The 14,279-nt window shown below is 49.9% G+C and overlaps 1 protein-coding gene across 1 annotated transcript in view; it reads right to left on the bottom strand.

Annotated features, from left to right (window-relative positions):
* The window catches only part of LTC4S (leukotriene C4 synthase), a 41,606-nt gene extending 27,858 nt beyond the window's left edge, over window positions 1–13,748 (bottom strand). The window contains exons 1-2 of the mRNA XM_068113973.2: window positions 13,647–13,748; window positions 13,288–13,387 (exon numbers count right to left, since the gene is read on the bottom strand). Of these exons, the coding sequence (XP_067970074.1) occupies window positions 13,288–13,387; window positions 13,647–13,713 (167 nt within the window). The 5' untranslated portion in view covers window positions 13,714–13,748. The remainder of the gene's footprint in view (window positions 1–13,287; window positions 13,388–13,646) is intronic.
* Window positions 13,749–14,279: the final 531 nt, after the last annotated feature.

The raw sequence follows: 14,279 nt of genomic DNA on the forward strand, positions 1-14,279 counted from the left end.
TGATAATGGAGAGGATAGATAGAGATGTAATATGTGCCCCTTCGCACCATCCACCACTTGGATGATCGCTGACCGCTGGGCTTCCCTGCTCGTGGAAGCCGTGGGACCTGGAGACGTATTCTGAACTTATGCTGAGGTTCCCACAAATCTACCTTTTCCTCCTAGGGGAACCTTAGGAGATTGGGTAGGAATTTGGCATTAGACTTAGTGGGACATAGGAGATATGATAGTTAGGAGACTTAGACAAATTGGTCAGGGGTTTGGGGTAGCACCGACATGGAGAGAGACTGGGGGACACAGACCATAACAAGCTAGGCATAGGAATAGACGTGGAGGGGATGGTTATGGCCGAACCCGTGTTCAGATCCATCGGCACCACCACACCAAAGGGCAGCCAGCAATGCCTGCCGGACCTGGTGTGCCTTTGCATTACCTGGCTTGCCTTTCCCATACCTTTGCCCATGCCGGTTGCTCCTACTCACTGCCTATCACCCTTATCACGCCTCCCCATGATCAGATTTGCTGCAAGGACCACTATGCTGTGGCCAATCTTCACATGTGCTACAAGATCCACTATACTGTGGCCGATCTTCACATTTGCTACAAGATCCACTATGCTGTGGCCGATCTTCACATTTGCTACAAGGACCACTGTGCTGTGGCCAATCTTCACGTGTGCTACAAGATCCACTATGCTGTGGCCGATCTTCACATTTGCTACAAGGACCACTGTGCTGCAGCCCGAAGTTCAAGTTTGCTGCAAAAGGACCACTTGTGCTGTGGCTCCGTTCTTCAATGTTTGCGTGTCGAGTCTAGCACGGGGAAGGGGGGTGGAGAGGGGAGGAAGTGTGACGGTTATGGAACCGGCCCCCAGGTGAACGAACTGTTATGTGCTCCTCCCCAAACTCCTGTCACGGTGTACCTCCGAGCCCCGAGAGGAGTCACGGCAGAAAGATGTGTTATTCTGTGTGTCAAAGATCAATGGTGAAACCACACCAATTGTTACCAACAAACAGGTATTGTATTAAGGTCACACAAGAATAACAGCACAAAAACAATATTAATAAATTGTACAACCAATATATCATTCCTATGATGGTACCATCAGTTTTGTACAATATAACTCACTGTGCTCCAAGTGAGCGAAAATAACATTCCCAATGTCTCTGTCCCGGCTTCAAGCCAAAGTCGATCCATGCTCCAGTGATCGTCAGAACGATGTTGTATCGAGACCAGAATCCCGCTCGGTTGACAGTCACACTGCCAAAGATGGGCAAAGGTGTCCTCAAGAGGTGACTGGGAAATCACACCTTCGCGTATGGATGTTCAACGGCTCCCCACACGGCGAACCGCAAATTCCCACTCGAAATCCACGTTACACATGCAAACCAGGCTAACGGCTGGATGCGCTGAAATGGTTCAAGCGAGGTGGAGAGCCTAGAGCGATGCGAAATCGGGCGTGAGGCAAAACAGCCAACTGGCCCGTACTCGAGGCGTAACGGCACTCCAATGATTCTCTTCGGAATCAACCGCAAAACCTGACACGCAGGTTTATCTGTCACAGCGATAACAACTCTGTCGCAGGAATCCCTTTCCCAGGAAATCCAAAGTTCACACCTGACCCCCGTTCGCCAGCGTTTGCTCAAGACCTCGAAGCAACTCGGCTTCTTCTCCACCTTACTCGCTCCGCCTCCTTTTCTTCTTCTTCTACGTCCGGTTCCCGATCCGGTTTCCACTTTCTTTTTAAAACATTAATTTTTTTTTCCTTTTGAAAACAGTTATCTCCAATTCACTTAAACGATAACAATAATAGTACATGGAACCAAAAATGTTTACAGTGGATGAGAACCACAACAACGGAAGTGACGAATCCGTAACACAAACATCCATGACATGTGGAGGTTCCCTAGTCAGTTATATCGTTAATATACACAAAGAATTAAGTTAAGCACCCCCCCGTTTTTTTACAACCTCGCACATTACAAGTTTGTTGTCGTCAAAACAGTGTAATATACCCATGATATTGCTATATTTTCTGGAGAAGTGATATTATGGTCACATAAAACATAACAATCATGCCGTTTTCAATATTTTATTCTGAATAATTTAAGGTGAAATTTTTTGGAATTTTAGGCATATTTTCACCTCAATTTAAGTATGGAGCTATAGGTCCATCACGGACAGTGTGGATGACGTTTATGTTTTCTAACGTACAGTCATTGTTCTGAGAAGACCTCTAGCGATCTTTGCGTCAATAACGTGTGTAGGACCCACGTGATCGGATGGAGCAAGGTGCTGTGACAACCATCCCCTGGCCTGCGTACAGTCCTGACCTGAACCCCCTCGAGCACGTTTGGGACATGTTGGGACGACAAATTGCGAAGATGGTCCCTCCAATAGCCAATCTGGATGAATTGGAACGTGCATTACATCGGGAATGGAACAACCTGCCACAGCAACGCATACGACGGCTTACAGGGTCTATGAGACGTAGGGTTGAGTCAGTGATCCGATCACGTGGGTCCTACACACGTTATTGACGCAAAGATCGCTAGAGGTCTTCTCAGAACAATGACTGTACGTTAGAAAACATAAACGTCATCCACACTGTCCGTGATGGACCTATAGCTCCATACTTAAATTGAGGTGAAAATATGCCTAAAATTCCCAAAAAATTTCACCTTAAATTATTCAGAATAAAATATTGAAAACGGCATGATTGTTATGTTTTTATGTGACCATAATATCACTTCTCCAGAAAATATAGCAATATCATGGGTATATTACACTGTTTTGACGACAACAAACTTGTAATGTGCGAGGTTGTAAAAAAACGGGGGGGTGCTTAACTTAATTCTTTGTGTATATATGTGGATTGCCCAGATAGGCCCCCACCCATTGGGAAACAGGGTGTATGCGTTGTGTGGGCTATAGTAGATCTTCTTCCTCCTCCTCTATACCCGTCATAATCTTCCTTTATCCTCCTTTAAATCCTCTTAATCATGGCTCATATACAGTGGTTGCCATTTCATGTCCCACACAGTACAAATAGGTTCTCTCTCTTTCCCAAATTACCATTTAACATTCTTCATGTATACTATTCATAAATTCATAACAAATTCATAAGATTTCCGTTTCCGGTCCGGTCGTGAGAGGACGCTGGCGTCACTTGCTCGCCGCTTCTCTGACTGGACCATTGTCCGTATCTTGCTTTCCTGGTGGTCGTGGCGGATTTTTGGCCATTGAGTCTGCCCTCTGCACGGTCCCGGCTCTGCTCTGCTGCTCCTGGCTTCACCTGCTCGGCTCCTTCGCTGTTTCCTCGGGCTCACTCTCGTGGGTTGTGCCGCCCATTGTTTGCAGCGGCGGTGGTGGCGGTTTGCCGCCGTGATCTTGATTAGCGGCGGCGGTCGTTTGCCGCTGCATTTGCCGCTTTGCCTCCTCAACCTTGGCCTCGTGCTCGTCTCTTCGCTCCTGTCTGCCCTCTGCATGGACCCGGCTCTGCTCCTGGCTTCACCTGCTCGGCTCCTTCGCTGTTTCCTCGGGCCCACTCCCGTGGGTTGTGTCGATTGTTTCGCCTCCTCACCCTTGGCCTCGTGCTCGTCCCTTCGCTCCTGCTGGCATGGCTCTGCGGTACTCCACCGCAAGGCTTCTCCTGCTTAAAACCCGCTCCACCCCATCATGCATCTCTGCAATCAAATCGAATGGACTCCTGCGTCGACCCAGGTACATTCACCGTGGCTCCGGTCGTAAGTTTGTTTATTTACAATCAGGTCACTCCATCCCCATCCTCTGGTCGGCTCAGTGCACTCCCACTCATCGTCCCAACACACCTGGTCACAACAACGCACAAAATCGCACCTCCTGTCTGCGAACCCTGGCCAAATCACCTGGATTCATACCCGCCGTACAAAACAACATCAAGCTCACCCTGTTCAATACCCGGTCCCTCAACAACAAATGCCTCATCCTGAACGACTACATCCTGGAAAATAAACTGGACTTTCTCTGTCTCACTGAGACCTGGCAACAACCACTGGACTACTACACGCTCAACCTCACCACACCCAATGGATATTCTTACATCAATAAACCACGCTCGGAGGGCCGAGGTGGTGGAATTGCCGTTATTCACCGACAAGACATCAAGACCAACCTCATCTCCATCTCATCTGCTCCATCATTTGAACACCTGGCTTTTAAACTCTCTGGTCACACACAGTCAGTCATGGCTGTTGTCTACCGCCCTCCCAAACCACACCCATCATTCCTGTCTGACTTCTCCTACTTTCTGACCCAGCTATGTTCCCTCTCCCCCTCAATCCTCCTCCTTGGTGATTTCAATATCCACATGGACTCCACTGACTCCACGCTAACCACTGACTTCACTGATTTACTCACCTGCTTTAACCTCACTCAACATGTCAACTTTCCTACCCATAACCGTGGTCACATTTTGGACCTTGTCTGCTCTACTGGACTAATTTTGCACCATCTCTCTGGCTCCGACCTCACTCTCTCTGACCACCTAGCCATCACTCTGACCATCAACATCCCCACCCCAGCACCAAGGCATTATCGCACTATCAACTTCCGTAAGCTAAACGCTCTTTCACCTGCCTCATTCTCATCGACCCTCTCTGAAAAAATGTCCACTTCTCCCTTCGTTGACCTCCACACCCCTTCTGACCTCACTGACTACTACAACCACACTCTCTCCTCCTGCCTTGACCAACTTGCGCCTATAAAAACCAAAACAGTTTCTTTCACCCATTCTGCTCCCTGGTTTACCCCTGAACTCCGCCTGATGAAAACTCGTGCTCGCCAACTTGAAAGACTCCGCAATAAAACAGGTCTCACAGTTCACTCCCAGGCCTACAAGGACCACATACAACACTATAAAGATGCCCTCTCCCGCGCCCGCTCCGCCTACTACTCTCAAATTATCCACTCTGGCTGGATGGTGGGATCTTCCATCTTCTTTTTTTCTTTTCTTTTTTTTCTTTTCCAAAATCTTTCTTTTCCAATCCATCTTTCCATCCTTTTCCAAAATCTTCCTTCTCCATCGCTGCTCCCACCCTCTGGAACTCACTACCTCACACCATCAGAGACTCCTCCTCCCTCACCACATTCAAAACATCACTCAAGACCCACCTGTTCAACACTGCATTCAACATTTAACCCACAGCATCTAACCCCTGACTATCTCCTCTCCTTCTCCCTCCTTTGTGCTTTGAATATTTCCCTATTGATTCTTCTTTTTTGCAATTTGCAAAATCACCACTCCACTGGAAACCCAAAAGCACTCTTCTCTACAATAAACAAACTCCTCAGCCCCCTGAACACCACCACCCAGTCATTCACAATAGACAACTGCATCTCCTTCCTTTCATTCTTCCAACGCAAAATTGAAAACATCTACAACAGCTTGACCACCGCCGCACCCGCTCCCCCTCAAACCACCTGCCCCCCCTTATCCTGCCATCCCCTGTCTCAATTCTCCCCAGTCTCCCCTACTGACCTCTCTGAACTCATCGGAATGAAAACTGCCACCTGCACTCTTGACCCCATCCCCTCCAGCTTTGTCAAGGCCTCCCTTCCTGCTCTCTCTCCACTTATCATTGCAACAATAAACTCCTCCCTGTCTACAGGCATCGTCCCACCATCCCTCAAAATTGCTGCTGTTACCCCCATTCTGAAAAAACCTGGACTAAACCCTGACACCCTAAATAACTTCAGACCCATCTCCAACCTACCCTTTCTGTCAAAGGTTTTGGAACGCGCTGTAGCCACTCAACTCAAACATCACCTCTCTGCCAATAACCTGTATGAAACATTCCAATCCGGATTCCGCTCCAACCACAGTACTGAAACTGCTCTCCTCAAAATCACCAACGACCTTCTCCTCTCCTCTGACGCTGGCAACCTCAACATTCTCATCCTCCTCGACCTCAGCGCCGCCTTTGACACCATCGATCACACCATCCTCCTCACCCGACTTGAAACCACCTTTAACATTACCGGCACTGCCCTCTCTTGGATTAAATCATACCTCTCTGACAGACGTCAGTTCATCTCCATCAATAACTGCAAATCCCCCACTGCTCCCCTCCCCCAAGGTGTCCCCCAAGGTTCAGTTCTTGGCCCCCTCCTCTTCATCCTTTACCTGTCCCCCCTCGGTCACTTAATCCGCCGTCATGGTCTCCAATTCCACTGCTTCGCCGATGACATCCAGCTTTTCATCTCCACCAAGTCCATCTCCACCGCCACCCACTCTATCCTGACAAACTGCATCACTGAAATAAAATCCTGGCTTCAAATCAACTTCCTCAAACTTAACTGTGATAAATCTGAAATAATCATCATTGGCCCAAAAACGCTCACCAAGTCCACCCATAACTTTGCCCTCAACATCGACGGTTTCCCAGTATCCACCTCCCCTCACATCCGGAATCTTGGCATCATCTTTGACCAAACCCTCTCCTTCGACAAATACACTAAACAGATCACAAAGACAGCCTTCTTTCACCTGAAAAACATCGCCCGTCTCCGTCCATCCCTCTCCTCCGTGGCTGCAGAAACCCTCATCCACGCCTTCATCACTTCCCGTCTGGACTACTGCAATAGCCTCCTTTATGGTTCACCCTCAACAATCACCAATAAACTCCAATACATTCAGAACTCCGCTGCCCGTCTACTCACCCATTCCCGGACCCGTGACCACATCACCCCCGTCCTTTGCAAGCTTCACTGGCTCCCCATCTCCCAGAGAATCCAGTACAAAATCCTCCTCTTGACCTACAAAGCCCTCCATAACCTGGCCCCATCCTACCTGGCTGACCTCCTCTCCAGACACACTCCCACCCGCAACCTCCGCTCTGCTGGTACCAACCTCCTGACCCCCCCCCCCCCCCATCCGGACCAAATTTTGATCCTGGGGGGACAGGGCCTTCTCCATCGCTGCTCCCACCCTCTGGAACTCGCTACCTCACACCATCAGAGACTCCTCCTCACTCACCACATTCAAAACATCACTCAAGACCCACCTGTTCAACACTGCATTCAACATTTAACCCACAGCATCTAACCCCTGACTATCTCCTCTCCTTCTCCCTCCTTTGTGCTTTGAATATTTCCCTATTGATTCTTCTTTTTTGCAATTGTCTTTATGTTTTGCTATGCATTATGTTTTGCACTCTGTCAAAGCGTCTTTGGGCTTCCTGAAAAGCGCTATATAAAATAAATGCATTATTATTATTATTATAAGAACAACCCGCTATTCATAAATTTTCTTTCTTTTTTATTTCCCCTCTCATACAGCATCACACAACCACATTCTAAAACACAGCACCACAAACAACCATAATTCATACGACGAAATAAGCAACAGCCCACTGCCTTTTCAAACCCGCTGGGCGGGAAGGAATGCTGGGCAGGAAACCCGGTTAACAAAGAAGCAGACCGATTCGGTGGAGGGCTCCGGCTCAGGGATGAATGACAGCAAAAGGAGGTGTAGGCTGGTGAGCACAATGTTGCGCATCAAAGGGCACGCCACAATCTTTGCTCCCGGGAACTCTACCTCCCATGAACTCTGATCCCCAAAAGAGTCCGCCACGCTCAATCTGCTTAAAAGGTGGAACGCCATTGGGGGGTCGCTGTTGACACGCACTGAGGACACCGAGACAACCTGCCTGTATATTCTTGCTGAGGAAAGAGACCACCGTTGGAATCTCTTAATTTCGTTGGAGATTTCCTTAACTGTCCTTACTCCTCAGTTGCTTCCCGTTTCATCCGGAGACGTGTGCCGCGGTGAGTCAAAGGCCGAACCAATGCCTTGCTCTGCATCTAACTTATTTTCTTCGGTACGATTTTGCTGGTGCCATGTTGTGTCTGTAGCTAATTAAGGTAAGATTGTAGAAGGGGAATAAGTGCTAAGGGTTAGAATCTGATCTTTTGTACCTTTTTCTTGATTGTCGACTGTATATAAGTGCCTCTCACGATTGATTATTGTGCTTGTAAAATACATGCTTGCTTATTTGGTAAACAATTGTTTCCATCCTGCCTATTTAGTTTCATTCTCTCTATTGATAGTGTGTAAGATTAGATAGAAGGAAGTTCCGCTGCACCGATTGGCTCCGTAAATTAGCCAGTGCACAATTCATGGTTCCGCTCAGCCACACGTAATAAATAAATGAATGCGCACTGAGGGTACGTGCCCCAATTGGCATTGCCAACCCACCGGAAAGGTAACATGTTTGTAAAAGTAGGAGAACCCTGCCAGGTTTGGCGGTATCAATTAGCAACCACAGTTGCTTGCTGTGGCCGACAGTTCGGGAGGAGTCTGGGAGGTCTCCCTCGTGGTAAACACCGAACCCTACTTCCGTAACAATTAATATTGTCCTGTTCCTAGGGATTAAAATCCTCCAAGGAAACTGATAGCCGAACGAGCTTTAACTCCGAGGTGTTTGGTCAAAAATGACGGTGTTCTTTACACGCGAGGGAAAGGAGAATGACGAACTTGCCTTCACGGGTTCCACCGGACCGTCTTCGAACCTGTGATAATTAATGCAAGCCGACACAGGATTTAAAATGTACAAAAATACCGGCTTTATTGAAGAAATGCTGGTAACAAAATAACACATGGCAAAACTAAGATTCCGAAATGGGACGGACCCACACAGACTCGTATACAGACAAACAGAACAATAAAAGTGAAAATAAATATGTGCGTCTTTTTAGGTACTTAGCACGGAGCGTCTCCTGAACCTCCTCGGAAATTGTCAAAGCCCCCGCATCCTTGGCGGGAACAGCACAGGCCGCCGTGCACATTTCGCTCACGGGAACCGCAGGCCTTGGTCTGCAGTTCGCTGCTCCTCACGATCGTCGAAACCTCCAATGTCCCTAGCGTGAGAGCGCTATGAACTGTGACTGCATGGCACCAATGTTCCAACGCAAGAGAAGGGAAAATGTCGGAACACGACCGTTCATCGAGACTGTCCCACCACAAGAGAGCTTATCGGCGACCGTTCACCTCCTGATCCAGAAATTTATAGAAAGCCAAGAGAGAAAATGTCGGCCCTCCAACTCCTTTGTACTCAAGGCTCCGACGCCATCCGACACCGCCCGTGCCTGCTCTTATCAGCCAGTCCCTCTCTTCATTGCTCGACAAACCTCACCAATCACTGCTCCCCGGGGCATGGCCTCCCAGACCTGCCTGCTTGATGTTATCGCACGTCAGTGGTATCATCGTTGGTGCTCAAAGTCCTGTTTCCAGTGAGCTTTTATTTAGTGTCTTTTTAATACGCTATTGCCTGGCTTTATGTATGTGCTGCATTGTCATAAGGAACAGAGGAAAAATAACAAAGGCAATTACATACAGGGGATTCATTAGCCATGATCCCTAACTAATTAACATAACCCCACCCCTCTCAAGGGGACACTTATACATTTAGACGACATACGGTCCACCGGATCCATACTTATGATACATGGGGCACGTGATCTTCTTGATCTTCATGATCTTCTTCACGACAGTCGTAGCAGACCACCTATACAATTCTACCTGGACTAACGTAATCATTGCTTACCCCCCACAAACGTAACAATATTCTGTATTTCAATTCAAGCATCCCCTCGAAAACTGATCCCTCAACTACTGACCACTTAATTACCTTACTTCCAATCATCAGCAAGGTCATGTAATCCATCATTGCAGTTGACATAAAATCATTCTTTTTCTCCACCAACCTCATCTCAAATCATCAATTAGGATTCAGACCTGGTCACTCTACCTTGGACATGCTGCTTCTACTCTCCCAACAATGGATGGAGGCCCTCCATATCAGATATGAGATCAGGGCTCTCTTGACATATCCTGAGCTTTCAATACAGTGTGGCATACTGCCTTGCTCTCCAAACTATAGGCCTATGGAATCAAAGGACAATTTCCACTCTTGGATTACTGACTTCCTCCACTCTCGTAGCCAATGTGTGGCTCTCAACAGAATCCTTTATTCTCCTCTCCTTGTCAAGCAAGGCTGGAGTATCCCAAGGCAGTGTTCTCAGCCCCATCTTATTCCTCATCTTAATCAATGATTACTCTGACTCTCTGGAAAATCCCCTTTATCTCTTTGCTGATGACAACTCTTTGCCGGGACATCTCTCATCCATGTGACAGACAGGCAGGCAGCAGCCACATTCCTCTCCTCAGAACTTGACAAAATCACAATCTGGTCAAACACTTGGAATATGTCTTTTAATCCGGAAAAATTCCATACACCTACTTTCTCTCTCTCTCTCTCTCTCTCTCTCTCTCCCGAAAGGACCATACAACAAATCCTTCCATCAACTTTCTCAACAACCCTCTCGAAGAGTTTCGGTCACTCACACTCTTGGGTCTCACTCTCAGCCATGATCTCTCTTGCCATTTCAAAGTTATCCCCCTCAGCCAGATGCCGACTGGGCATCCTCCGTTGTGCAAAGTCCTTCCTTGGTACACCTGAGCTCTTATCCACCAACAAAGCTTTCATCCACAGCTTGATGGAGTACTGGTCTGCCCTCTAGGCTGGATCCCCGTCCTCACATCTTACTCAACTTGACGCCGTGGAAACCAAGGCTTTCAAGATCATTGGAATCTCTCTCGATGAAGCTGAGTCTATGGGCCTATCACTAAAGCCTCATTTCTGGTCTTGCACCTGAGTTGCCCTCTTTGTGCTCTGTCGCCCCACCCCCATGTATCTGCAGTATGCATGCGGGTCCATCAGCATCCATACTTTCTCCCCACCCCTCTGTTTCTCCCACGCCCCTCTCTGTTTCTCCCGCGCCCCCTCTCTGTTTCTCCCGCGCCCCCTCTCTGTTTCTCCCGCGCCCCCTCTCTGTTTCTCCCGCGCCCCCTCTCTGTTTCTCCCGCGCCCCCTCTCTGTTTCTCCCGCGCCCCCTCTCTGTTTCTCCCGCGCCCCCTCTCTGTTTCTCCCGCGCCCCCTCTCTGTTTCTCCCGCGCCCCCTCTCTGTTTCTCCCGCGCCCCCTCTCTGTTTCTCCCGCGCCCCCTCTCTGTTTCTCCCGCGCCCCCTCTCTGTTTCTCCCGCGCCCCCTCTCTGTTTCTCCCGCGCCTCCTCTCGTTTCTCCCGCGCCCCCCCCCGTTTCTCCCGCGCTCCCCGTTTCTCCCACGCCCCCCGTTTCTCCCACGCCCCCCGTTTCTCCCACGCCCCCCGTTTCTCCCACGCCCCCCGTTTCTCCCGCGCCCCCCGTTCCTCCCGCGCCCCCGTTTCTCCCGAGCCCCCTCCGTTTCTCCCGAGCCCCCTCCGTTTCTCCCGAGCCCCCTCCGTTTCTTCCGAGCCCCCCTCCGTTTTTCCCGAGCCCCCCTCCGTTGTTCCCGAGCCCCTCTCCGTTTTTCCCGAGCCCCCTCCGTTTTTCCCGAGCCCCCTCCGTTTTTCCCGAGCCCCCCTCCGTTTTTCCCGAGCCCCCCTCCGTTTTTCCCGAGCCCCCTCCGTTTTTCCCGAGCCCCTCCCTTTTTTCCCGAGCCCCCCTCCCTTTTTTCCCGAGCCCCCCTCCCGTTTTTCCCGAGTCCCCCTCCCGTTTTCCCCGAGCCCCCCTCCGTTTTTCCCGAGCCCCCCTCCGTTTTTCCCGAGCCCCTCCGTTTTTCCCGAGCCCCCTCCGTTTTTCCCGAGCCCCCCTCCGTTTTTCCCGAGCCCCCCTCCGTTTTTCCCGAGCCCCCCCGTTTTTCCCGAGCCCCCCCTCCGTTTTCCCGACCCCTTCTCCGTTTTCCCGAGCCCCCCTCCGTTTTTCCCGAGCCCCTCTCCGTTTTCCCGAGCCCTTCTCCGTTTTTCCCGAGGCCCTCTCTCTTTCTCCCTCGCCCCTCTCTCTTTCTCCCTCGCCCCTCTCTCTTTCTCCCTCGCCCCTCTCTCTTTCTCCCTCGCCCCTCTCTCTTTCTCCCTCGCCCCTCTCTCTTTCTCCCTCACCCCCTCTCTCTTTCTCCCTCACACCCTCTCTCTTTCTCCCTCACCCCCTCTCTCTTTCTCCCTTACCCCCTCTTTGTCCCTCACCCCCCCTCTCTTTCTCCCTCACCCCCTCTCTCTTTCTCCCTCACCCCTCTCTCTTTCTCCCTCACCTCCTCTCTCTTTCTCCCTCACCCCCTCTCTCTTTCTCCCTCACCTCCTCTGTTTCTCCCCCACCCCTGTTTCTCCCCCATCTCTTAGTATTTCCCTTAGCCAAGCGTCCCTGCATTGCCCGGCAACGCCGGGCACCTTTAATGGTATAATATAAAATAAACATCGGGGCAATACCCCTGCCGCTCACCTGGTGGAAGAAACAGCATACTGCACTGACTGAAGGTATTTTAAACCAATTTCAATGGTTTCTTGAAGACAGGGCAGCAAGTGGAATCATACTAACATAATCACAAGACAGAATCATAATCATACTAACAAACAAAAAAAATACCTATTTTGGGGGCAACCCCTACCCCAACCCCATATACCTCCTCAGACCCAAAATTTTCTAATGCCTTGAACAAACATTGGTAATTCATGGGTGATTAAGGTTGTGGTGAAGTTTCATCGAAATTACGTGTAGTTTCAGAGGAAAAAGCCAATTCCTATTTTGGGGGGTCAAACCTGGAGCCACTTTGACACTGGTAAACCCCTTAGCTTAGAACCTGATTTTTGTTTATTCCGTGAACAAACTTTAGTCACAACACAACAAATATAATTCGTGCCAAATTTGGTCGCAATCCCATCAGCGGTTTCGGAGAAGAAGTTTCATGTGTTTATGGACTGATGGACAACGCGCCATCGCACAAGTTCCTCTGAACTTCGTTCCAGGTGAGCTTAATAAAAAATAAAAAAAGCATCGGGAATTCAGGAATCCTCATGTTTTAAAGCAAAAAAACGCCAAATGACAGAGCAGCCCAAATTGTGAAGATAATGAAGATAGTGTGGCGGACACTACCGCGCTTTAATAGAATCGTTTAGGGAGAGTGGAATGAAGGGAGTATAGCTATGTCCGGTGTGGAGGGGAAGGATATGGGATGTTGTAAGAGGCCGGTTAAGGGGAGTTTGACCGCGCAGGAAGGGACAAGGATGAAGAAGAACGTCGTGAGAGGTGCGGCGTGTTTTAAATGTTTATTTAATTTATAGTACACGGATCGATGGTCCAGCGGGCACTCGGAATCAAAACGGTGACATCAAAAAGCAAACTGCCTCGACGGGCGCAATAACATTTTGTCCAGCGATTGGAAGCCAAGATGGAGACGACGTATGCGTCGAAGTGCGAGAGGCGTGTGTAGTACTCACTGTGCTCGGGATACGCGCTCAAACTCAGGAGGTCCGGCCATGCGTGGAGGGGACACGTGGTATCTCCGACGAGCGTAGATCACCTGCCATGCAAAATGCGCTGCGGAAAGCAATCCGTGTTAGTAACTCCGGGCTCGGGTTGATTAAAAACAAGAACTTGCATTCAGCGTGAGCTCACAAGACCCACATTTCCAATTGCCTTTCACGAGGACCCCGTTTGGGATCCGGCCGAAGAGTGCACCGTGTTCGGCGCCAAATTGTTGCGTTCACGCGGTGGGCAAACACTCTTTTCTTCGCACTGACACTTAATTGCAAAATAATATGCACAGCCAAAGGCAAAACAAAGATAAGCCGGCAACCTTGCTCCAGGAACGACAAGACGGTAACAGCTGCCACCCATTCCACGGTATCAAGCGTGAGCGCCATGGCTCCGGGAGAATGTTATGAAGAACCGAAGTGACTCCGCCCATAAGACAAGTGGGCGTGGTAGCTGCGCTGCGGTGCATGGCAAAGGGATCGGGGAGAGGTTGGGCAACGAAGCTGACTCCGCCCATAAGAAAAGTGGGCGTGCTAGCCGCGCTGTGGTGTATGACAGATGGGTCGGGGAGAGGTTGGGCAACGAAGCTGACTCCGCCCATAAGAAAAGTGGGCATGCTAGCCGCGCTGTGGTGTATGACAGACGGGTCGGGGAGAGGTTGGGCAACAAAACTGACTCCGCCCATAAGAAAAGTGGGCATGCTAGCCACGCTGTGGTGTATGACAGCTGGGTCGGGGAGAGGTTGGGCAACGAAGCTGACTCCGCCCATAAGAAAAGTGGGCATGCTAGCCGTGCTGTGGTGTATGACAGACGGGTCGGGGAGAGGTTGGGCAACAAAGCTGACTCCGCCCATAAGAAAAGTTGGCGTGGTAGCCGCGCTGCGGAGTATGACAGATGGATCAGTGAGAGGTGGTCAAATGACGCTGATTCAGCTCAAACTGTCATCTCGGTGTTT

The sequence above is a fragment of the Myxine glutinosa genome, chromosome 4 (genome assembly GCF_964187855.1).
Source record: "Myxine glutinosa chromosome 4, kmMyxGlut1.1, whole genome shotgun sequence".
NCBI classification, from domain to species: Eukaryota; Metazoa; Chordata; class Myxini; order Myxiniformes; family Myxinidae; genus Myxine; species Myxine glutinosa.